Source organism: Plecotus auritus (assembly GCF_963455305.1).
Source record: "Plecotus auritus genome assembly, chromosome: 9".
Classification (NCBI taxonomy): domain Eukaryota; kingdom Metazoa; phylum Chordata; class Mammalia; order Chiroptera; family Vespertilionidae; genus Plecotus; species Plecotus auritus.
Window position 1 is genome coordinate 111,320,354 of NC_137783.1, and position 23,748 is coordinate 111,344,101.

Here is a 23,748-nt window from a genome sequence, read left to right on the forward strand (position 1 = left end):
TGGGGCTCCTGGTGGTCATTTCTCAGAGCCCCGGGGACCCAGATGAATGTCTTGGTCCTGGCTCTTCAGGTGCTCCATGCTGATGGGGAAGACAGATGGGGTCCAGGTAGCAATGACAGTATAATCAGTGCCACAGCAGAGGACAGGGAAGCTTTGGCGCCCTGGGGGCGCAGAGAAGGACATCCTTCTCTGGTGTCAGAAGGTTTTCCAGAGAAGGGCACATCTGAATGGGTATGATATGGGGCATAATACACCTGAGTTCATTCACTCTGCTGGGTTCTGCCCTGGGGAAGAAAGAGGAGGCAGCTGGGTGGGCAGTGGGCATGCACCCACAAGCCAAGGTGTCTGGGCAGGAAGTGCTGGTGGCCGAAGCAGTCTCTGGTCTTCCCCAACAGGCGTTCGTGCCTCCCCTGGCTGAGGATCTGCTGGCCCGGGATTTTGAGCGACTTGGGCGCCTACCCTACAAAGCTGGCCTGAGCCTACAGCGGGCCCAGGAGGGCTGGTTCTCTCTCACCGGCTCCGAGCTCCATGCTATCTTCCCAGAGGGGCCTTGCGAGGAGCCATTGCAACTGCGGAAACTGCAGGAGCTTTGTGCGTGGATCCAGCCCTGGGGCCCCAACCGGCAGGGCACCGGATCCTGGGTTCCCAGGCTCCCAGGCTCCCAGCCCCTCCCTGGAAGTCTGAATGCTACCCTGTGACCCCATATGCTGGTGGGTGGGTCCCAGGGGTGTGTGTGTGTTCAGAAAGCCTCAGGAGGGAGCAAGTTGGGGACCATGAACAAGGCCCAGGCCTTACTTCTACTGGCTCCTCCACAGCCGTCCAAGGGGACAGCGAGAACCAGGTGTTGGTGCTGGTGGAGAGAAGGAGGTGAGCCCTGGTCTGCCTGAGGGGCTCTGAGAAGCCTGGGAGGGGTGGGGCAGGGTTAGACTCCAAGTGACTGACTGTCCCGGGCCCAGGACACTGTATATCCAGGGAGAACGGCGACTGGACTTTGTGGGCTGGCTGGGGTCCATCCAGAAAGCAGCGGCCAGCTCGGGGGATACACTGTCGGAGCAGCAGCTGGGAGACTCGGACATCCCAGTGATAGTGTACCGCTGCGTGGACTACATCACGCAGTGTGGTGAGCTCTGTCCCAGAGGCCAAGCCTCACCTTTCCAGAGTCCCTGTGAAAGTAGCTGGGAGGCCCCACCCCATGACCAATGCCTTAGGCCCTCAGTTTTGTCCGCCCCCAGCTCAGCTCCACCCCTCTCCAGGCCTGACCTCCGAGGGAATCTACCGCAAGTGTGGACAGACTTCAAAGACACAGCAGCTACTGGAGAGCCTGCGGCAGGATGCTCGCTCTGTGCACCTCAAGGAGGGCGAGCAACACGTGGACAATGTCTCCTCGGCGCTCAAACGCTTTCTGCGAGACCTGCCTGATGGGCTCTTCACTCGAGCCCAGCGCCTATTCTGGCTGGAGGCTTCAGGTGGGCCCTACATCCGTGCCTAGTGAGATCCAGGCCAGTGCTGCTGACTTGTCCATTCCTGTCTCAGGACTCCAGCCCCTCCCCAGTATGCACTTGGGCTAAACATGCCCCAGCAGGCAGCCTCCAGTCCCCCTCCCTCCTGTTTCTCATTCCTATTGTCATTTTATACATTGCTGGCAACTTCTGAGGGCCTGGTAGGATTTGCCCTAGAGGGGGCAAGGTGTACTGTTCCCTGGGGTGAGAGGCAGGCAGAGCAGCCAGAGGGTTGGGATAGGGGGGTGGTTACGGGTGGAGGTGGCAGGGAGGGTCCTGACCTAATCTATCTCCCCCAACCCAGAGATTGAGGATGAGGAAGAGAAGATCTCCAGGTACCGGGGGCTCCTGGCACGTCTGCCGCCAGTCAACCGGGCCACGGTGAAGGCCCTTATAAGCCACCTGTACTGGTGAGGAGCGCTACTATTGGGAGGCTCTGGGGGGATGAGGTAGAGAAGATTCTTCTATCCCAGCCCTGCTGACTGCCCTCCTCTGGGAACCAGGTAGGCCTGGGAACTGAGTGTTGACTTATGAGGTGCCCTAATCTTGGACACTTTGTCTCCCAACTTCCTGCAGTTGGGAAAATAGAGACCTTGGCCAGGTTTCCAGCTTCCCAGCCCTACTCTTCCCAAGGACCTAAGACATGGCCAAAAAGTGTCCCCACTTCCCCTTAATTAACCCTGCTTTGACCAGGATCTTTCCTGGGCTCTCTCCAGTCATAGACCTGTCAGGAATTGGGAAGGTGAGGTGGGCCGGACTCCTCACTCAAAGCCTCCGTCCTTCCCTGTCCAGCGTCCAGTGCTTCTCCGACACGAATCAGATGAACACACACAACCTGGCTATCGTGTTTGGGCCCACGCTCTTCCAGACAGATGGGCAGGACTACAAGGCTGGCCATGTGGTGGAAGACCTCATCAACCACTATGTGGTGGTGTTTAGTGTGCGTCCCTAGCCTGTGGGGGTGGAGGGCAGGGCTGAGCCTCCTGCACAGCAGTGACCATCTGTCTCTGCCCCTGCCCCCTTCCCAGGTGGACGAGGAGGAGCTGAGGAAGCAGCGGGAAGAGATCACTGCCATTGTAAAGATGCGTGTGGCTGGCACTGCCAGTGGGACACAGGTGAAGGACAGGACCTGGGATGGGGCGGGGGCCAGGCCATCCACCTGCACCCACACCCCAGGCATCTATCCCTGTCTCCTTATAGCACGCCGGTGACTTCATCTGCACTGTGTACCTGGAGGAGAAGAAGGCAGAGGCTGAGCAGCATATCAAGGTGGGGGCCCGGGACCTAGAAGCCAAGTGGCTAGAAGAGTCAGGCTGGGCCAGACACAGGCTCAGATGGCTGTGGGAGCAGGGCTTCTATCCCAAAGGGAGCCCTGGTTTGGGACCTGCATCTGGGTGGTGCTTGGCCTGTCTCTTCCTTGCCTCCCCACCCAGCTCATCAGGATGACTCAGAGACACCCTCCTGCATCCCAGGCCTCCAGAGGACTCTGAGAGGGGAGGGCTGGATTGCACAGCAAGGTTGTGGTGGGGCAGGGGATAGGTTAGGTTGATCTCCTCTCGGTCATCACAGATCCCAGCATCCATGACAGCTGAGGAGCTCACCCTGGAGATCCTGGATCGCAGGAATGTGAGCATCAGGGAGAAGGACTATTGGACCTGCTTTGAGGTCAATGAGAGGGAGGAGACAGGTAGGTGACCACCAGTATATGGTGCCAGCGTGTCCTTGTCTGGGCTGCAGTCCCAGTGTGTCTTCCCTTACCCTGAAGTGTGGGGGCAGTGGTGGTGAAGGGGGTTTGGAATGACAAATTGTTGTCACACTATGATCTCAGTAATGGTGGTGACGGTGCTGATGGGGCTTGAGGTCACAGTTATAGTGCTGCTGGGAGGAACAGTAAAGGGGTATATGGTGTCAACTAAGACAATGTTTTTTCTTAGGTGTCAATGAGAATAGTATTGCTTGCAATGGTAATGGTGCTGAATTTGTTCATGGGATTGATCATGTGACCTTGGTGGTGGTGAAGGGGACAGTGGGTGGTGATGACCATGGGGTGGGTGGGGTGGTGGTATAGGTAAGGATGGTTGTGTTGGTGTTGTGAAGAGGCTATGGTAGTGAAGGGGGGTGATAAAGGCATTTTAGGGTGAAGGGTGACCTTGATGGCAGTGGATGGTGAGGTATGTCTGTGCATTTTTACTGTTATTTGTGGAGTTCTAGGCCAACATGCAGTCCCTACCTCCTAGGGGCTAGTCTGGTATGGAACAGAGATATTAATCCTGTGAGCATGTCAGTAAATGTACAACTACAGCTGTGTGGGCTGCTGTTCAGGAAAGGGCCACCACACCACCAGAACTTACAACAGGGTCTCTGGCTTTGGGGTCCCTGAACTAGGATGTGAAGAAAAGGGGTAACTTGGTGAAGAGGAGGAACAGCATGGGCAAAGGCCGATGGCCAGAGACAGCGCCCTTTCAGTGAACTTGAGATAAGGGCCGTGAGGGGTTGTGGCACTGGTGGGGCTGTGCTGCGGAGGGAGAGGTGGCCAGCGAAGGGTTAGTGACTGGGAGTTTAAAAAGCTGTCTCCTTGCTGCTGGGTGGAGAGAGCTGGGGGAGATGGGAGTGAGAGCTCATGCAGGGACCACTTTGAAGGCCACAGTATGAGTCTGAGGAGAAGATGGTAACATGGCCAAGGAGAAGCAAAGGAGCTGAACAAAAGCAGGGAGACTTGACCTGTGGAAGGAGGAGGGGTGGTTTTGGCTGGGCAGCCTGGTGGGTGGGGCTGTGTTTCCTCACGAGGACAATAGGAAAGCTCACTGCTTGGGTTTGGACACGTTGGGTCGAGCAGCTGTGGCGCCAGCAGGATGTGTCATGCCTGAAGCTTGGGTGTGGGAGGAGGTCATGGTGATTGTGGTGGTGCTAGGTGGCGGTGAGAGTGCATGTAGGTGATGTGTGTCCATGTGCCAGCCCTCAGTGCTGTCACGCCACGTGACCCTGGTGACGGTGGGTGTGCCCTCTCCCCAGAGCGCCCCCTGCACTTTTCGGAGAAAGTGCTGCCCATCCTGCATGGGCTGGGCATAGACAGTTACCTGGTGGTGAAGAAGTACCAGTCCATGGAGGCCATGCTGCTGTACCTGGGTAGGTGGTGTACCTGGATGGGTGGTATACCTCGGTGGGTGGTGTCTACAGGGCCGGGCAGGACCTGGCGGTGTGATGTGTGGTGGTGCTCAGGCAGTGGGCACCAGACGGGCAGGCCTCTGCAGAGGCTGGGGTAGGATGGGGCACTTTCCTTCATCTTGGGACCCTACCCTGGGTGTCTGGACCCACGGGTAGGAGGTTTGTGCAGTCAATGCCCACTCCAGTCCTTCCCCAGCCAGCCATGTGGGTGACACCAAGCATGGCATGATGAAGTTCCGCGAGGACCGCAGCCTCCTGGGCCTGGGCCTGCCCTCAGGTGGCTTCCATGATCGCTACTTCATCCTCAACAGCAGCTGCCTGCGGCTCTACAAGGAGATCCGGGTAAGTGGCCCTGCTGGGTCCTGCCTTGCGAAGGGCCCTGCACCTGAGTGTGCACAGACACCCATGCACAGGTGTTCCCTTGGGTTTGCCAGTGGGAGCATCTCTATTGAGGGGTCTTGGGCCAACATAGCAGTGGCCCTGGGTGGCTACTCTGCTCTGTTCTATAGCCCCTCTAGTCCCTGGGACCTGGATGCCATCACATCAGGCCTGTGCTTTCCCACCTGTGCCTTATGCCTTGTTATGACACACACACAGGAACATGCTACATGGTGACAGCCCAACTTGTGGTCCAGACATGTCTTGTTGCTACACAGGTCACATCCCCTGTGGGCCCACTCTGTCCACATGCTGGGTGTCTTCCCAGACCAGACCCTATCCTGACAACCTTTTCCCCAACATCTTTTGCACATACATGCCACATCCCACCACACACCACAACGCACACCGTCCTGGCTCTGGACCTGGGCCTCCTTCTTCTGTAACCCTGATCCTCTATCAAACAGAGCCAGAGGCCGTGGAGCGGGGCCCCTGAGACCGTGAGTAGCTGTGGGCCAGCTGCCAGCTGCCTTACACCACCTGGGGGCCAAGTGAGCCCGGGGGGGGAGCATGAGGACAAGCCAGAGCTCCTGGCCATCTCCAGGCATGGTTCCCTGCCCCCTCGCCAATCAGCACTGGCCCTACACTGGGTTTGTGGCCTAGGTTCCTGCACTTCATCCCCAAACCTTTCCCAGAGTCCTTTTCCTAAAGTAGGAGTCCCCCATCAATGTGATGCTCTAGAATTTTCCAGAGGACTCAGTGTGGAGGTGAAGGAGCCAACAACAGAGGTCCCTATATTTGAATTAGAGTACTGGTCCTCATCTCCTGTACTGCTGGAGCTACGCTCTTTTTAACCCTAGAGAGGGTTCTGGGGCTATCAAAATGGCCTTGCTACCATCCTGATCCTAAAACACTAGGGAGGGGAGGGGCTACAAAGGCTTGTGACCTGGTAGAGGCTGGCCCAGTTGCCAGCCCTTGTTTGCACACCCCTGGGAGAGGAGAGCTCATCTAGTCCTCCCACAGGGCTGCCCTAGACCTAAAGGGGTACTTTTGCCTGGCAGAAGGCTCTTGCCCAGATTCAGCGAGAATATGTCTTGTGACATCTCTGTGGGTCCCAGCTATGCCTTGGGGGCCACAGAACATAGATGCCCTGCAGAGACAGGCAGCAGAAATGTGTTCCCAGCCGAGGGGACTAACCTGAGCTCCCACACCACCCCCACCAGTGTCTCCAGCCCTTCCTGCCGCTTCATCTCCTGAGAACATCTGAACAGGCCTGGCTGCCGTGAGGAAGCAGAGTAGATGGAGCAGGACCCTCACCTCCCTTTCTTTGCACATTATCTTTCTATTAATGCAGCCAGGGCTCCTGCCGAGCCTTGTGGGGAATGCCTCCTCTTCTATCCTTTACCTCCTTCTGTGATCGCATCCTTAACTTCTGGGCCTGTCCACCCCTTCAGTCAGTCCTCCTTGGTTCTGGGATGTTATTTCCCTGGGCCCCTCACTCTAAGGGCAATAGCCCCGTGGAGCAGACCAAGCCCATCAGTGAGGACAGTGTGGCTGGGGCACCTGGAAAAGCAATGGCTGATCCCTTGGCATGGAGGGGAGAAGACAGGAGAGCTAGGAAGAGGGAACAGATGCAATGTTTTTCAAACCCTTCACATACTGGGACATGTAATCTCATGCTGCCCGGGGAGGAGGGTCCTGTCCCCATTCCACAGGTGAGAAACAGGTTTCGAGTGACTTGCCTCAGGCCATCTCTAGGTGGTAGATAGATTCACACCCAGATTTATTAGCATCAAAGCTTGATCTTTTTATTCCTTGAAGTATCATAGGAATCAAGGACTCCACAGCCGGGGCTGATGAGTACAGGGTGAGTGGTGCTCTCCCCAGTGGCCGCCAGCGCCTCGGCCTGACTGAAGCCCCAGGGAGATGTGTTTTGGCTACCGAGGTGCTGGTAATTTTGGTATTTGCTGGTTTATTGAGCAACAGGACAGAATATTTGGGACAATCCCTGGCATTTAGGATATGTGAACCCTCTCCTTGTCCTAGGAAACCTTTCATTGTTAAAGACCCCAAGGCACCTGGGAAAGGCACATTCTAGAAAGATCTTGGTTCCAGAGAGGTCTTTGAGCATCAAGGGGTAAACTTCCTTCTCTGCTAGTAACCTCAGACCTCAGAGATGCTGGAAACATGAGCTGGTTGATTAGAAATGAACTCCTTGGGGACCAATGATTACATTGACTGCGACTCCCCTTGCCTGCCCCCAGCACTCCTCCACCTTCCTGTCTCAGCCATGCACATGCCACCCATGCACCATGCACACCGGAGCTTGAGGCAGCCGAGGCCTGGGGTGGTTTTTCAGATTCTCACGGAGCCACAGCCTGGATTGAATTCCTCAATTCCTATAATTCTCTCCACGCCCTGACTGGAACCATCATTCCCATCATACCCACAGCCCTGTTCCTTTCCCTCTTTGCTTCCACTTCACTTCCTCTCATGCCCACAGCCTGACTTCTGAGCCCGAAGCCTGCTTTCCATTCCCTCAACCTGATGCCTTCTATACCTGCAGCCTCAGTTTCCCCACATCCTTTCCTCTGTGAGGCCCAGAGCCCACGGCGCAAGCTGCGACTGCAGCCCAGTTTCTTTTACAGCCTGTCTCAGTCTCTCCAGTCCTGCCACCTGCTTTCTTTCAACCTGCAGTCTGATTTTTTCAATTCTCTCAGCTCATGCATGTAGGTTTTTTCCTTGTATTCTTCCCACACCTTGTTTCTCCCATATCACAGCCTAATTTCCCTTCCACTGCCCAGATTCCTCCCTGCCTGTAGCTTGGATCATCCTGTGCCCACGGCCCAGTTTGTCCCAGGCTGTCTTGGGCAGGTGCTGTGTGTAGGAGACATAGGGGTTCTCCATCAAGGCCTCGGTCATCAGGGGAGATTGGGTGAAAGCAGGATAAAGGATCCTAGTGAGCCACTCTTAAGCCACGACTTATGACAGCACTGAAGTCTCCACTAATCCCTAGGCAGTCCATCCTTTAGTGACCTCACAGGGAATCCGCCAAATCCTGAAATTGTCTCTCTCTCCCCTGGCCATCCCCTAGTTCCCTCTTTTTGTTCTTGCAGAGGAGCCATGCCTGGGGGTGCCTAGGAGCAATGGTGGGAAACATGGTGGGGTTGGCTCATTCTCTGACCCCCAGTTTTGGTTGTAAGTGAGTCCATCTCCCCTGCCATTCACCCTGGTGCCACTGCTGGCTCCAGGGGTGCCTGGTGGGGACAGGGCTTCGAGCAAGTGGCTCCCAGAGCAGGAGGAAGACTCATTAGCTTGACCTCCAACCAACCTCTTCCTTGGGCGGTTATTGCTCCCATTTCCCTGCCTCTGAGCCAGCCTGCTCCTTCCACGTCCAGACCCATATGCGCAGAGGTGGAGGCCAGAAGTGAGCCTGTCGATGTCCTGGTGTCCCTCCCCAGTACATCGGTTTCTCGCTTCCTGACCTAGACCATCGGGAAGTTCTTCCTTTGGTCTACTGAACAGCTGTTCTGCTTCAGCTTGAGTCATCGGCCTTCCCCTCGTGGAGCCAGTGAGCGATAGCTGCTGGCCCCACGGCCTTCTGTTCACACAGTCAACCCTGGAGCCTCCATGGGGCAGGGAGGGGTGAGGGATAAATAACCTGAGACAAACATGAGCAACCAACCAGATCACCCAGCATTGTTCAGTTTGGTGCCAGAGGGTGATGTGCAGACATCTCTCTCTGGGACTGGGACTCATTGCTCTGGATCCCACTGGAATGGCTGCCTAGGGGACTGAGGGTTGACTGTCTGATGCCGCTGCAGGGAGAGAGGCCTGGGGGGCTTCATTGGGCTGATTGTGAACAGGGGGGGCTTTGTCAGGAAGGCTTCCTGGTGCTGGGATGCAGAGGGGGCTGGGTGAGGGAGGAGGGAGGTACCTAGTGGGGTGAAGTGCCCCAATGTCCACACGACTGACTGAAGTACCCTCTCCCTCTGCCCTCCCCCATCCCCAGAGTCATAGACCTGAGAAGGAGTGGCCCGTGAAGAGCCTCAAAGTCTACTTGGGAGTGAAGAAGAAACTCCGGCCACCCACCTGGTGAGCTGGACCTAGAGAGAGGGGTCTATAGCTGGGACCTGTGGGGGCTCAGAACAGATGGGGGGAAGGTACATCTGGGGGCTTTGAACTTGATGGGTGGCTTCGGTGGTTCTGAAGGTGTCTCCCAGACCAGCAGCATCAGCGTCACCTGGAAACACATTAGTAACTCCACTTCTGGGGTACCACCCAGACTTGCTGGCAGGTGGATCCTGGGAGTGGGGTCAGCAGTCTGTGCTGTAACAGGCGTTCAGGGAACTCTGATCCTTGCTCATATTTGAGAACTACTGGCCTGGATTGAAACCCTTTTACTGACTATCTCTGGGACCTTTCTGTGCCTCACTTTGTACATCTGTAGAATGGGGAAAATAATACGACAGTTGTTTCAAAGAGTGGCTGTATGTTTTCAAAAATTGAAAAGTGATGCATAGCCATTAGTATTGTTATTAATTTAAGAAGCCACCAGGCTCGGCGTCCTGACTTTCTTGACTCTTCTGCTGGCTGTGCCTGGCTTTATCTGAGGCACTAGGGCAGGACTAGGGTGGGGTAGGGCTGAGGATGGGGGAGCCAAGGGCCTGGGAGGCTGTGAGAGGAGAGGCAGTAGATAGGATATGCTACCCTTGCAAGAAGGCCCTGAACTCTGCTCCCAGCTCTGGCCCATGCTTCTGGGCTCTATCCTGCGAACCTGGGCTGTGAGGCCGCTGGGGGCTGTCAACTGACCCCACTCATCCCTCTGCAGCTGGGGCTTCACTGTGGTGCACCAGACAGAGAAACACGAGAAGCAGCAGTGGTGAGCGAGGGCCCTGTCTTGAGACCCCAGGCCGAGGAGAGATGGTAGCCTGTCCCCCTTGAATGGGTCCCCCTCACTGTCCAGATCTGTGCCCTACCCTGAGACCCTGGGCTGGGGAGATGGGCAGGGTGTTCCCTGCTTAGCCCGGCCCTTGGCAGCATCCAGACCTGTGCCCCACCCTGCAGGTACCTCTGCTGTGAGACGCAGATGGAGCTCCGGGAGTGGTTCGCCACCTTTCTCTTTGTGCAGGTACCAGGTGCAGAGGGTAGGACTGGGTGTTGCGGGGAAGGGGGTCCTGAGGAGGCATTCATTGTGGTGAATGGGATGTTTGCTTCTTCACTATCCAGGCTACCAATTGTTCAAGGAAATTTCGAGTTGTTTTTAATTCATTTTGTTTGTTCCTTTGCTCATTAAACCCTTCCCAGTGCCTGCTCTGGTCCATCCTGGAGCTGGGCATGCTAGAGACAAAGGGTGCAGACACCTGTCCTTGGGTGGGTGTGTGGGAAAGGCAGCAGGGAGGGGGGTCACAGGAGCTGAGTCTTTGTGGATGAGGGAACGTTCAAGCAAAGGTAGGGGGTAGGGGGTAGGGGGTGGCTTCTAGGCAAAGGGAACAGTTTACACAAAGGCACAGCAAGAGAGCTACAGACTGTCCAGCGGAGTGTAGAGGGAGAAGCTAGGAGTGTCAGACATGCACTGGAAAGGGAGTCGGGAGCAAAGCCTCAAAGACCCTTGAAGGCCACGGAAGCTGAAGTTGACCTAGTTGGCAGTTTTAAGGGAGAGTGTTAAGCAAGAAAGAGTGGTGTGGGTTTGAGTTTGAGAGGGTTCATTCTGGACGTGGCATACAGGGGAGGATGGACTACAGGACCGGCCTGGAGGTGAGGAGGCCAGGGAGGTGGCTGCTGCAGTGGGCCAGGTGGGAGCAGGCTGGGGACTTCGAGCAGGGCTGAGGGGTTGGGCTTAAACAGGTTTTAGCTGAGAGCTCAGAATTGTTTAGGAAGAAGAGAGACAAAACTGTACCAGGGCTTGGGCTGAGTTCTTTTAGTAGTCAAGGTCTAAAGGGAAACGGTAGATGCTGTAGTTTACTTGGTTCCTGGTGAGAGGAGGCAAACTGTTTTATTGGTGCTGCGTTCCCGGAGCAGCTTGTTTGTGGACCGGGAGATGAGAGTTGTTGGGTAACATAATTGGCTGGGCTTTGCCAGGAATACAGTCATGTTCTCCTAACAGCTGCTTCTCATATCGGCTGGGATCAAAGCTGAGGGTGTCACCTCGGATCATAGCTGGAGTCATTTCTGGGAAGGGTGGGCGGATCTGGAGCTGAGTGGGCCAAAGCTGAGCCCAGGTCTCAGCATCCCTCTTCTCCCCTGCTCCCCAGCACGATGGCCTGGTGTGGCCCTCAGAGCCCTCACGCGTGTCCCGGGTGGTCCCTGAGGTCCGGCTGGGCAGCGTATCGCTGATCCCCCTGCGTGGCAATGAGAACGAAATGCGCCGGAGCGTGGCTGCCTTTGCTGCGGACCCCCTTTCTGTGAGTGGCTCTCCGTCCCTGTGGGCAGGGCTGGGGTCTTGGCTGGATGCTGCCTTCCACCTGACTTACCTCTTTGCTTCTCCTTTTTGAGTGCCCTGGGGCTCTGTTCCTCTGTCCTCAGTAGGAGTCCTGACAGGCCCCTTTGGTTCACTTGGTTCACGGCAGCCCCCTCTACACCTCGGCCTCTGTGAGCCTTCACAAGGTGCTTATGAAATCTGGGCTTCTGTGTCTTCCCACAGCTCCTGAGAAACATGTGAGTGCAGGAGCCAGTCCCTGGCTCTGGGATTCTTGCTGCCTGGAAGCCTTCCTGTTCAGACACCCTCATGCCCTGCGTGCCTGCCGTGAGCCAGCAGAGGGCGCATGAGGAAGCTGCACCCCCACATTCCACATCCAGACTGCAGCATGGAAATCCCTGGCTGGGGTGGGGGCAGCAGGGCCTCTCTGAGGAGGAACCCCGCACCTGCTCTGTCCAGGTGCACAGCCCTTCTGGCCTGGTCTGCTCTCCCCCAGGTCACCCATCCTGAGTTTGAGAGGTTGGAGAGATGGGCATCAATCAGGAACTCTGGAGGGACACCATCCTTCCAGAGGCTCGAAGCTCTGGGGCCCCCGCTGGAAGGGAGCCTGCCACCTTGCACAAACAACAGGAAGATGATACTCTAAAGGAACACTCATCTGGGAGTGGGGGGTGGGGGGTGGGGGGAGCTCTTGAGTAAGTTTCTACAGGGCCGAGAGGTAGACTTGGGGGTCTTCAGCCCCTCTTCTGGTCTGGGCTGCCTGGGAGGGCCCAGGTTGCCTGGTGCCTCTTCCCCACTTTGGGGACCTTTTGATACTATAAATATATCTGTGTATTTTATTCTGTGGTGCTGAGGCCTGTGATTGGTTGGGGGTTTCTGGTGTTCTGGTGTAGGAGGAGATAGGAGCCCAGAGGTGAGTGCTGAAGCCCTGAAGCCAGGGCCTGGGCTCTGCTCTCTCTAGGCCCTGCAGCCACTCTCCCCTCCCCCAGGCAGAGCCACAGCCTGGCTCCATGCCATCTGACTGTACTTCTGTGCAGCCAGGGTGGGCAGTGCTGGTCCCGATCCTAGCCAGGACATACCCCCATCCAGACTGGCCCCTATTCCTGAGCAGGAGCATGTGTGTGACTCAGGGAAGTCTCCCACCAGCTCCTCTGAGACACAAGGTCACAGGGTCACAGGAGTTTTATTAAATTAGGAAGAAGGGCCTCAGGGTACTCTTGGCCCCTGTGCATACCCCTCCAGAGGTAGGCCCTGCCTTGCACAGGGAAGCTGCCCTCACTAGGCACTGCTGGGTCATTTCCTCCAAGAAGACAAGGCCCTGGCAAGTGGAGGAGATAATGAGCTGCTCAGAGATGATTTGGGACTCCCTGGGAAGATGCCAGACACCACATTCCCGCCTCTGCCTAGTCTCATTACCGGCCTCTCTCCAGGGGCCCAGCGGGCAGACAGGCTGACCTCTCAGCCTCAGTCTCAACCATTCGGGCTAGGCAGAGAGATGGAAGATGGGTCACATGACCTCTGACTCATGTGATTCAGCTCCATGGGGAGGCCTGGGTTTGGGTAGGAACCTTGGGAACCTGGACTCCAGGTCCCTTGTTCCTTGCGAATGGGAGGTGGATGCCAGGAGACTGGAATGGGTCCAAGGCTGGGGCTAAGCCCCTTGAGTCTTGGACTCTTATCTTGCCCCAAGTGGGCTTCTCCAGGCCAGGCTGACCATTCCATCTACAGCCAGGACAGACCCTTGTCCAGGTGCTCAGGGGTTGGAATCTTCCCTGAATCTGACCTTGGACAGGCTCAGAGAGAGGATGGATGAGACTGGAGTCTGCCCTCTTCTAAGTTGCCAATGTCACTGCCCTGGCCAAGAGCCTGGCTGCAGTGACTGCATGGGGCCACCAGGGAGCAGCCACAGCTCAACATTGGGTCTCAGAACGGGCTTGGTAAGTCTCTAGTGTGACCATCCTGGCCCAGGCCTTGCTCTTTTGGAGTGGGGGGTGGGACCTGTCTCTAACTTTGACTCCCAGACTGGTGATATTCTGGGAGGCAGCACAGTGCAGGGATGTGCTTCGGACTCCTGGGATCTAGAAGCCCGGAGGAGGAGGAGGGAACAGCCCTTTACCCAGCACCTATCGTGTTTCAGTGCCTGTGCTCTATGCACTATCTCCTGGCAGAGGAAGAAAGTAAGGCTCAGAGAGGGGTCACACAGCTCTCCTGGGTCTGGGCTGAAGTCCATTTCCACTGCCCTGCTTTGGAGTGGTTTCCCTCCTGCACTCCTCTCCTTAACTCTGCTCTCTCTCATAAGTGGCCCCACTTGTTCTCTGGGGAAGAGGATCTGAACTGTCAGGAGTTTCATGTACTTTTGCTTGGAATCATGAGCCATTAGGGCCTCAACCTTAATGAATTATGGCAATGACAGCAGTGTTGGGTGGATTAGGAAACTCTGTTGGTGTTTGTCACAAGGATTCCATCTCCTTGCTCAACCTACCCACTCTTACAAAGCTTCAGCAGCTATCAAGATCCTCTGGTCCTCAGGAGACCCTTGGGCTCTGCAGGAAATCAATGGGGTAGGGGAAGGGAAGATGGGCCCTAACCCCTCCCCTCTTCCCCCTGAGCTGGATTGGAAGGAGGGCCTGAAGCTGAGGTCTTCTGTCCTGGGCCCATGCTCTGGTGGCTCCCAGGCCCCCTGACCACAGCTGGGTTCTTTTTGGAAAAGCGTGGGTGTGGATGCCAGCTGGGTGGAGCTGACACTCCCATCTACAAGCTGTGGAGCTTTGACTGAATTCCCAAGGTTTCTGATCCTTGACATTCTTATCATCTGTACTTTGGAGATATTAATAGTACTGACATGCCTCACTTTATTGTGCTTCACAGATATTGTGTTTTTTACAAAGTAAAGACAGACCCTCCACCAGCAAAAAGATTACAATTTACTTTATTATATTTTATTGTATTGGTTTGGAACCAAATTCACAATATCTCCGAGTATGCCTGTACCTACTAATGGGAGGATAAATGAGCCAATAAGTGGAAGTACTTAGCACTATCCCTCGATAATCCCCTTCCCAAATATGTCTGGGGAACATCATGGCATCCAGAATCCTCTCCAGGCCCATGTATTGTCATTCAATGAGCATTTCTTGAACATCTACTGTGTGTAGAGCTTTACTGAATGCTGAGTAGGAGCAGATGAGTATGTGGTGTGGGGGAAGGAGGGAGCCCTTCTGTTAGGGAGTATTGATCAGGAAAGACTCCATGGATGAGGTGAGGCTGGAAAACAAGTGTATTACTGCAGATGGAGTTGGGGGAAGGCATCTCCAGGAGAGGGAATGGCATGAGCCAAAGGCAAAGTGATGTCACTGCAGTGAGCAGCGTGTAGCAGTTGGCGCTTAGTTGACCCCGGGAGCCCTCCAGCCCTATCCCCCATGCCTCTGGTGTTGGGATTTTTACCTGTGTTATCTGTTTCTTACATATGACCAGAACCCAGTCAAATGGGCTCCTTGGAGTCTTCCCCCCACCAGAAAAATGAAGTTTTTATTCCTTTAGCCAGCTCTGTGACCTAAGTGACCCAAACCCTGATCTTGAGAATGTCTGTCTGTCTGTCTCTTATACATGTAAGTACAGCTTGCATGAACCTCCCAGTCTCTCTTCCGATTGACATCTCCTTCAGGAAGCCCTTCGGAATTGCTCTTTGTTCCTACTATGTGGAGTGCACTTAAGGTGTGTGTGTGTCCGCCCAGGTCACTTGTACCCAGCTAGGAACTGGCCCTGGAAAGATCTGTCAGGGACAGTTTCCTGGTCATCCCCAGCTGGTCCAGCCCTAGTGTGTCCCCTCCCCATGCCACTTTCAGCCTGTGGAAATTTATGTACTTTCTCTGCCCTGGTTACAGCTCCTAGTACTGTATTTATCACCCTGGAGACACAGTGGCACAGGCACACACATGCCACACACACACTTTTCCTGCACACACGTGCCTGCACACCTCAGCTGCACTCACACACACACACGCACACATACTCTGCACGTGTATGAACTCCCCCACACACAAAGCTCTCTAGGAAAATTGTCCCCATCCTTCCTGCTGCTCCTCCTCCACTCTGTCCTCCCACCACCACCCACCTCCAAACACTGAGACCAAAGATTTGGGCTGGACGGCGCCTCCCACCACCTGTCAGCCTAGGGGGCACTTCCCCCTCCTTGACTATAGTGTGTTCTCTTTCCTCACAGCCTGCCTTTTCCCTCTAGCCTGTCTCCCCAGCATTCTGCCCTTCCCCACTCTGTGCCACTTTCTGTATATCTCTCCCTCCACCTTAGTCACTCTGAGTCCTCTCTTTGCCACTCTGTTGACCCTCTGAGGTGGAACCTGTCCTTCCTCCTTGTTCTCCCTCCTCAGGGGCTCAGGGACCTCACAGGGGCTGATGGAGACAGAGGGACATGCAGAGGGGTCCTGTCACTTTCTGTTACTCCTCCTGAGCGAAGGGAAGGCTGTGTGCCTGGCACCATGGAGACCAGTGTCATGGTAACACAGCCTGGGTGGGCACAGCCTTCCTTCTCCTGCGAGGAGCCCCATAGTACCCTAGGAGGAGCTGCCACGAAGTCCTGAGGAGGTCCTTGTGCTGCTGCCCAGCACTGGCTGCCACACCTGCCTCCAGCTCATATCACCCACCCCGAGGCGGGACTCCCCCACCCTGACCAATTCTACTTGCACTGCAGCTCGTAATGCCTTAAATCACTAATGGGGGAGGGGGCGAATCCTCTCCAAACACCCAAGGGCTCATTTATAGACAAAGGGCCAGAGAGAGCAGAGGCTTGTCTAGGGCACACAGCAAGTCTGGCCTAGCTCCCAGGTAGTAGTCACCGGCTCAGAGAAGTCAGTGCAACCTGGGACCCTGCTCCCTGGGAGGTCTCTGGCCAGTCCTTAGTGTCGTAATAATAATGATGCAAATGATAATGCTGATCAGCCATTTGGAAGCACCACCACATACTACTGGGCTAAGGCTTTGCATGTGTCATCGTTTCATCCTTATAACCAGCCCTGTGAGGGAGATACTCCTTTTGTTTCCATTTTATAGGTGAAGGAAACTGAGACACAGACTTACCAATGTCAGCTGACTAATAGTGGTGCAGCTGGGACAGGAACACAGGTCCTTCCCAGATGCTACAGGTGAGCCAAGGCTTCATGCCTAGTGCCCGCCCCGCAGGCAGTCTTTTTCTGTGTTAGTGGCAAATCGTCTTTCAGCTCTGTCATTCCTTCTGGAGGGAGTTCACAGGGGAGGTCTGGGGCTCAGCCCAGGTCTGGCCTTAGGGTTTCTGGAAGCCAGGAGGTTATTTTTCTAAGAAGATGAAGGGGGAACAGGCCTTCCTAGTGTGGTTAGTCCTAAGGAAGACCTCCCTTGCAGTCTGGCAAGGCAGAAACTAGCTCATAACCTCCAGGACCTTTTGGGATCTTGTCTAAGCCCAGGCTGGAGCCTGGGGATGGAGCAAGGAGACCCTGCCTCCCGGACCCAGCCTCTCCTTGCCACCTGACCTTGATGGAGTCACACGTCAGCTGCCTCGCTCCTGGCTTATGTAATTATTCAAATATAGTAGCTGCCTTTATTTCACTGAGTCACCCCCCCCCCCCAGGTGCAGAGAGTTAAGGGGGAGGAGGTAATCATGTAATCATGGATGAGTGAGTGTCTCAGGGTCTCATGGCAAGGAGGATGCTGCTGTTCTGGATTGGAGAGTGGTGGTAGTGGGGCTGAGGTGGGGGCCGAGGGACTGTAAATCCATCCCCAGAGTATGCAGCCACAGGGGCCACTTTTGCCCTGACCTATCCCTCCTGAAATCCCACATTCCTGGGGCTTTCTTCCCAGGGTCAGAAGCTGTGTTCACAGCCTTTTCTCCTGGGCCTTTGCCCAGTTGGAGGAGAGGGTAGGAGGAGGGAGAGGTGGATTAGGAAGAGGAGAAGGTAGTCTGGTGGGGCAATGGCTAAAAGTCCCTGGTCCTAAGCCAGCCCTGCCCTTTACTCTGCCCTCTCTCACCTCAGTTTCCCCATCTGGAGCATGAGGGATTGAAGTCTGCTCCATCTTCTGCTGCCTGATTCCTATCCCTGGAGACCTTGCCCTTACGCAGAAGGGATTTCCAAGTGTCTGGTTGACTTACCTCTCCTCTTTTCTCTGCCCACCCCAAGTCTGCCCATCCTCGCTGGGCCCTTTCAGCCTCCCCCACCCACCCACAGAGCAGTGTAGGCAGAAAGGGTCACTGGATTCTGGGCTGAGGAGCTGAGCTGCTGCTGCCTCTACCCTCCCTAAATTTGCCATCTGTTCTACCACTTCATCTATCTGCCTGCCCAGCAGGAACGGGAGCTCACTACCTTCACCTGGGGGCATCCCTTCTCTCAGGGCGGCTCTGACTGATCTGGAACCTCAAGCACACAGTGCCTGGGCCTTGGGTTCTGGGGCCCCAAAGCCACCTTCCTGTGGTGTTGAAGAAGCTGCTCCACCTTAGAGCTGTTCTGGAGGCGTGGTAGCCTTTTGTTTCTTTGTTAGCAACGGCTTTGTCACCCATGATGTAATTGGGGGTGCTTAGTGTGGGAATGCAGGGAACTATGCCAGTCCTTTGCCAAGGACATGGTTCTCCTCCAGCCGTTGTCCTTGGAGCTACAGGTGGCAGCTTCCTAGCCAAGGAGGAGATGGAGAAGCACTGTGAGATGGCTCCTCGAGCCCCCCCCCCCCCGCCCCTCCACACACACACCCCGTTGCCAAGACCCAGATGTGGGCCCATCCTGGCCCCCAGCCAGCGGGAGTTACCCAAGGGTTTTGAGTCCAACCCTCCGTGAAATTCATGTTCTGCCAATTACCAGCCTCCCCTGGAGAGCTGAGGGCTGTTTCACACTTTATGACCTCAGTCTGCCCCGGGTGTGTGTGTGGATCCCTACAGAGCAGGTCCGTGAGTCCCCCTCCACATCACCTGTCCCCCCACATCCACCTGCAGCCTCTTAGGGCTTGCTCCCTTCTGATCCTGGATTGAGCTCTGAAGTATGCCATGTCATTTCCACACTCAGCTGTGTCTCCTTCCTACTCTCCATCAGCATTTCTCACTTGTACCTGGTGAGGCTGCTCAAAAGCTGGGGACCGGGGCTGAGGTGAAGAGGACTTTGGCCTGTCCTTGAGGACAATGTGATCCAGTAGGAGAGATGGGCCTAACAGGGGAGTGGGTTGGTGGGCAGATGGCAAGCTAGGGAAGGTAGAGGCAGCCAGGGCTGTCCAGTCCAGAATCCAGTGACCCCTGCTGCCTACCCTGTCCCTTGTGGGTGGGGGCAGGGTGTGTGCTGAACTGGCCAGGAAGAGTGGGCCAGCATTTGGGATGGGCAAAGAAGGAAGAGGAGAAGGAAGTCAACTTGGGAGGGGAAACAGACTGCAAATGAAGGAGGAAAGTGCTGGTGTGTGCTTAGGGACCAGAGGCTGCTCCTTGTGGAGCCAAGGATGGGAGGGTCAGTCAGGGTTGATCATGAGAGACCTCACATGCCCGGCTGAGGTGCTGGGGCTTTATCCTGAGAGACCCAGGGAGCCGTGCAAGGGTTTTGAGGAGTTACATGACCAGCTAGATGTCTTAGAAAGGTGGCAATAGGTGCAGGGTGGAGGTGGAAGAGGGGTTGAACTGGGATGGGGCCTGGAGAATGACCAGCTGAGGAGAAGGAAGCTGGGGCTCCGGGAATGAAGGAAGTGGGTAGCTGTGAGAATTGCAGAGGGAGAATTGACAGGCCTTCGTGACAGATTTGATACAAGAAGTGGGAAAGGAAGAGGCAAAGCGACTTTGAAGTTTCCAGACTGGGGACTAGAAGTTTGCTGATGTCTTTAGAGACAAAGCAGTGTTGGATGTTGAATATTTCAGCGCAAGGGGCCTGTGGGATGTCCCCAGAAGAGATATCCAGACATCTGGTGCTCCAGAGAGAGGGCTGGGCCAGAGGGCACCCACAGTTGCTAGTATGTTGATGGAAAGCTCCATGCCTTGTGGGGTAGGGTGGAGAATGAGGAGAACAGGCCTGGTGTTCCTGTGGGGAGCACCCATCCATATTGAGGGGGTGAAGATAGGATGAGGCAGCGAGCAAGACAGAGTAAGTGCCATCTGGACGGTGGGAGGGGGACAGCCTCATAGGAGGGAGTGGGGGAGGGTGCTGAGAAGCCGCCTTTGGTCAAGAGGAGGTAGTGGGAGCCTGTGGATCCCAGGTGGAGGCTGGATCCTCCTGTCGCTTTGGGCACCCACCCACCTCCCAGAAGCATCCTGCTTCCTCCCACCTCCCTCCACTTCCCCAACTAGCAGGAAAAAAAGGGGAAAAAAGCAAACAAACAAAACACACAGTGCGGAATATTGAAGGGAAGGCGGGGGTGGGGGGGCGGGTGAGAAGTAATCAACCAAAGACCTTGTATGCATATATACATAACCCATGGACACAGACAATAGGGTGGTGAAGGCCTGGGGTGGCGGGGGTGGGGGGGGAGGGGAGCAGGCTGGAGGTAATTAATGGGGGAAAGAAAGGTGACATGTAATATTTTCAACAATAAAGATTTTAAACATAAACACCCCCCATCCCCACCACCCCATCCCACCCCACACCACCCCACCCCATCCCACACCACATCACACCACACCACCCCACTCCACCCATACCACCCCACCCCATCCCATACCACATCACACCACACCACCCCACACCACATCTCACCACACCTCACCACACCACACCACCACCACCCCACCCCACCCCACATCTCACCACACCACCCCACACCACACCACCCAATCCCACACCATACCACACCACACCACACTACACCACACCACCCCACACCACACCACACCACCCCACACTACACCACACCACACCACCTATCCCACCCCATCCCACACCACCACCACCCCATCCCACCCACCCCACATATCACCACACCTCACCACACCTCACCACCCCACCCCACACCACCCCACCCCATTCCACCCCACCCCACACTACACCCCACACTACACCACACCACACTACACCACACCACACCACACCACCCCATCCCACCCCACCCCATCCCACCCCATCCCACCCCATCCCACCCCACACCCAAAAACCGATGTCTGCTGACCTGCCGCAGGACCTGTGAACCGGACCTATACGGATCAGCACCGCGGAGAGCGTCCTGGGCGGGACTTGAGGCAGGGCGGGCCTTCGGTTCCTGCACCCGCTGGTCTTGCAGGCAGTTGGAGGTAGAGAGGGAAGAGCAGGTCTGTATAGTCTCAGGCTCTCTCCCCTTTCTGCGCCTTCCTCCTCCCAGCGTTACCCTACAGGAGCTCCTACCCAACTTTTGGGGCTGTTACTCTCTCAGCCCCATCAATTCAACCTCTTCAGGGGAGGGATGGGAGGAGCCGGACTATGTACAAGGAACCTTTCAGACATTCCACAAACCCCTGAGCTTGAAATTTTGGCCTCTTCCAGATGAGAAAACTAAGTTAAAGCTCAGAGAGGTTAAATGACTTGCCCCGGACACATGGCATAGCTGGGATGTGAACTTCCACCTGCTGGCTCTAGGTTCTGGAGTAGCCAGTAGTCCTGGGTCTTACACCTTGTTCCTGCAGACACCTGACTTCTGGGGCAGTTGTGGGGTTTGGTGTGACAGTGGGATGGGGAGGAGATCCTCCCTCCCACATGACTTGTTTGCGTATATTCTCAGATGGTTTCCAAAGTTAAGGCCTCCACCATCGTTTCCTGAGTGGAGGTGGGGCAGAAAGGGGCTGAGAGCCAAGTGATGCCTCAGCGCACCTGATCCTCCTCACCCGTGCCCAGGAGCAGCCCTCCTTTGAACTCCTCTGACTCAGCTTCTTACCGCCAGGCGCCTCAGGGCGTGAAGGGGAGCTGTGAGCACCAAGACTGGATGCAGTCCAGGGCTTTGGCTTTCTGAGACCGCAAAATGCCTTCCCAGCCAGCAGGCATGGAGCAGCGAGGTCCCATGATGGGTCAGGCTGAAAAAATAGTTTGCCCAGAGCTCTCAGAGATGAAACATTCTACCTTCTGGGGCCACAGCAGGAAGCAAAAGCTCCCTCCCATTTTCTTTCTTGACACTTCCTAAGCCAGCTGCTTTCTGTAGCACTCAGCCTGGCCAGGTCTCCTAAACAAGCTTGGTATTTCTGTCCACCCTTCACAACTGTGCACCCCCATACCCTTGAGCAGGAGTCAGGTTTCCACTGGTCTCATGGGCTTCTCTGTCTGGAGCCTGGTGTATGCAGTGGGGGTTATTCCCCCCACAGATCAGGGAGGAGGAATTACTGGTGAGGGTTACATGTAGCTCCTCTCGCCTGCAATACACCTCCTTCTTCTGGGGTCCCCTCCTTGCCTTTAAAGAGCCTCTCTTCCAGAAATGTTTGCCAACCTCTGACTGGGTCAGGGCTCCCCTTTGAGCACAGCAGACCTAATGCTTCCCTCTATCACTCTGCAAGTTCCCCCTCCCCTTGCCTGGGTGCTTCTCCAGGGCAAGAAACAGTTTGAGTCATATCCGTTGACTTTGGCCAGTCATAGGTGTTTGGGAATGAGTGAATGAGTGTGTAAGTGGTGGAGCCAGGACTCAAACCCCAACTTCCTGCCTCAAAGTGTGGAGCTTTTCCTTCTGTGTCCAATAGTAGACTTGCTGAGACAACTCCCTGCCTGTTTCGCTGTCTAAATTGCCCCATTCCGTTGGGTTAGGTCAGTGGTCGGCAAACTGCGGCTCGCGAGCCACATGCGGCTCGCAAGCCGTGGTTTGCCGCTCTGTTGACTAATGAGTTTGCCGACCACTGACCTAGACTCTCGATTCCAATAATTACAGGCTGTTGTTGTTCCTTGTGATTAAACCCCTATCCCAGTGGTCGGCAAACTCAGTCAACAGAGCGGCAAACCGCGGCTCGCGAGCCACAGTTTGCCGACCACTTGGTTAGGTCATCCTCCTGAGGAATCCTCTCTGGGGATGGGGCAGAGGCGTGGCAGGCCCTCCCTGGCTGTAGTCTATTGATGATGAAGGCTGTGTAGGGATGCTGTGGCTAGGATGCCCACAACACCTAGTAGGAGTTCATACTCAAGCATCTTGATCTCTATTGGGCTCTGATCCCTCTCTCCTCTCCTTCACATGTTTCTGTCCCCTTTCCTCTCTGTTTCTCTCTCAGCCTCTTCCTCTATGTGTGAGTATTTCTTGTCCTCTTCCAGCCAGAGTCTCTCTCTACCCCCCCCCTTCTCTCCCTCTCTCTCTCTCTCTCTCTCTCTCTCTCTCTCTCTCTCTCTCTGTCTGGGCCTCTCTGTGCCTCCTCCCTCTCCCCTCCCCCTTCTGCATTATCAGAACTCCAACCTCCTCCCAGAGCCAGCCAGCCAGCCTAGCGGCAGAGGCAGAGGCAGCAGGAGAGGCGAGAGCAGCCGGGAGAAGGAGACGCCAGGGCAGCAGAGCTGGATTGGGGTGTTGAGTCCAGGCTGAGTCAGGGACAGGCTGCTGCTGTTGGTCCCCGTGCCTGCTGGACCAGGCACCCTGCCTGGAGCCCTGGGCAGGGTGGGAAGGGCAAAGTGCCACCTTAGTCTGGCTGGGGAGGCAGATGATGAGGAGTGATGGGGCAGGCATGCGGCCACTCCATCCTCTGCAGGAGCCAGCAGTACCCGGCAGCGCGACCGGCTGAGCCGTGAGTACTATTGAGGGGTTGGGGTCTGTGTGAGTGGCTGCAAGATGTGCCATGGATGGGGTCCTGAGAGTCCCTCCAAGGAGCTGGGTTTGGTATTGAGCTAAGCCACGTGGGATGATCGATCCGGCTCCTGGGCACCTGGTTGCTGGACTATGGAATCGCAGGGAGGGGGGCTTTGTATAGGGCAGGGATGCCTGGTGTCAATCTAGGGGGTGGTGTGGTTGGGGTCCCACAGAAGAACTGGTGGTTGGGGGATGGAATCATTCCTTCAGGGGCTGGGGTTGGGGGAGGTCTGCAGTGGGTGGAGGGTGGGGTGAGGGGTTCCAAGGAGCTCAGGTGGCAGATAGATTAATTCAGGACCTTGGAGAGGGACTGTACGGACACCCAGTGTGTGTGTGTGTGTGTGTGTGTGTGTGTGTGTGTGTGTGTGTGTTGCGGGGGAGGGGGGGGCGGTTACACAAAAATGAATGAGTGGCTCTGGAGCAGGAGAGAGTTTGGAGCAACTGCCCTCCATGGAACTGGGATTGGGATTCAGAGCCGGCAGTTTAGGCAAATTTACCCCAAATCACCTGTCCCAGTCAGAGCCACAGTGTTCTTTGGAATGAGGCCCCTGTGCACCAGCCTCGTGT

At 55.7% G+C, this 23,748-nt stretch overlaps 2 protein-coding genes across 10 annotated transcripts in view; both read left to right on the forward strand.

Moving 5' to 3' along the window:
• Nucleotides 1-12,299, forward strand: part of ARAP1 (ArfGAP with RhoGAP domain, ankyrin repeat and PH domain 1) — a 63,382-nt gene extending 51,083 nt beyond the window's left edge. For 7 of the 8 annotated variants that reach the window (XM_080642990.1, XM_080642986.1, XM_080642988.1 and 4 more), the window contains 17 exons: nt 396-591; nt 816-867; nt 957-1,120; nt 1,254-1,466; nt 1,804-1,909; nt 2,292-2,439; nt 2,528-2,614; nt 2,700-2,768; nt 3,069-3,186; nt 4,512-4,625; nt 4,861-5,006; nt 5,510-5,542; nt 9,055-9,137; nt 9,874-9,924; nt 10,110-10,173; nt 11,297-11,446; nt 11,686-12,299. In XM_080642990.1, coding sequence (XP_080499116.1) covers nt 396-591; nt 816-867; nt 957-1,120; nt 1,254-1,466; nt 1,804-1,909; nt 2,292-2,439; nt 2,528-2,614; nt 2,700-2,768; nt 3,069-3,186; nt 4,512-4,625; nt 4,861-5,006; nt 5,510-5,542; nt 9,055-9,137; nt 9,874-9,924; nt 10,110-10,173; nt 11,297-11,446; nt 11,686-11,703 — 1,812 coding nt within the window. In that variant the 3' untranslated portion in view covers nt 11,704-12,299. The remainder of the gene's footprint in view (nt 1-395; nt 592-815; nt 868-956; nt 1,121-1,253; nt 1,467-1,803; nt 1,910-2,291; nt 2,440-2,527; nt 2,615-2,699; nt 2,769-3,068; nt 3,187-4,511; nt 4,626-4,860; nt 5,007-5,509; nt 5,543-9,054; nt 9,138-9,873; nt 9,925-10,109; nt 10,174-11,296; nt 11,447-11,685) is intronic. The other variant, XM_080642987.1, reaches the window with a different exon arrangement.
• A 10,531-nt stretch (nt 12,300-22,830) lies between these two features.
• The window catches only part of PDE2A (phosphodiesterase 2A), a 90,115-nt gene continuing 89,197 nt past the window's right edge, over nt 22,831-23,748 (forward strand). For both annotated transcript variants that reach the window (XM_080642735.1, XM_080642734.1), the window contains exon 1: nt 22,831-23,119. Coding sequence is in view for 1 of the 2 variants with exons in the window: in XM_080642734.1 (XP_080498860.1) it covers nt 23,049-23,119 (71 nt within the window). In the remaining variant the exon portion in view is untranslated. The remainder of the gene's footprint in view (nt 23,120-23,748) is intronic.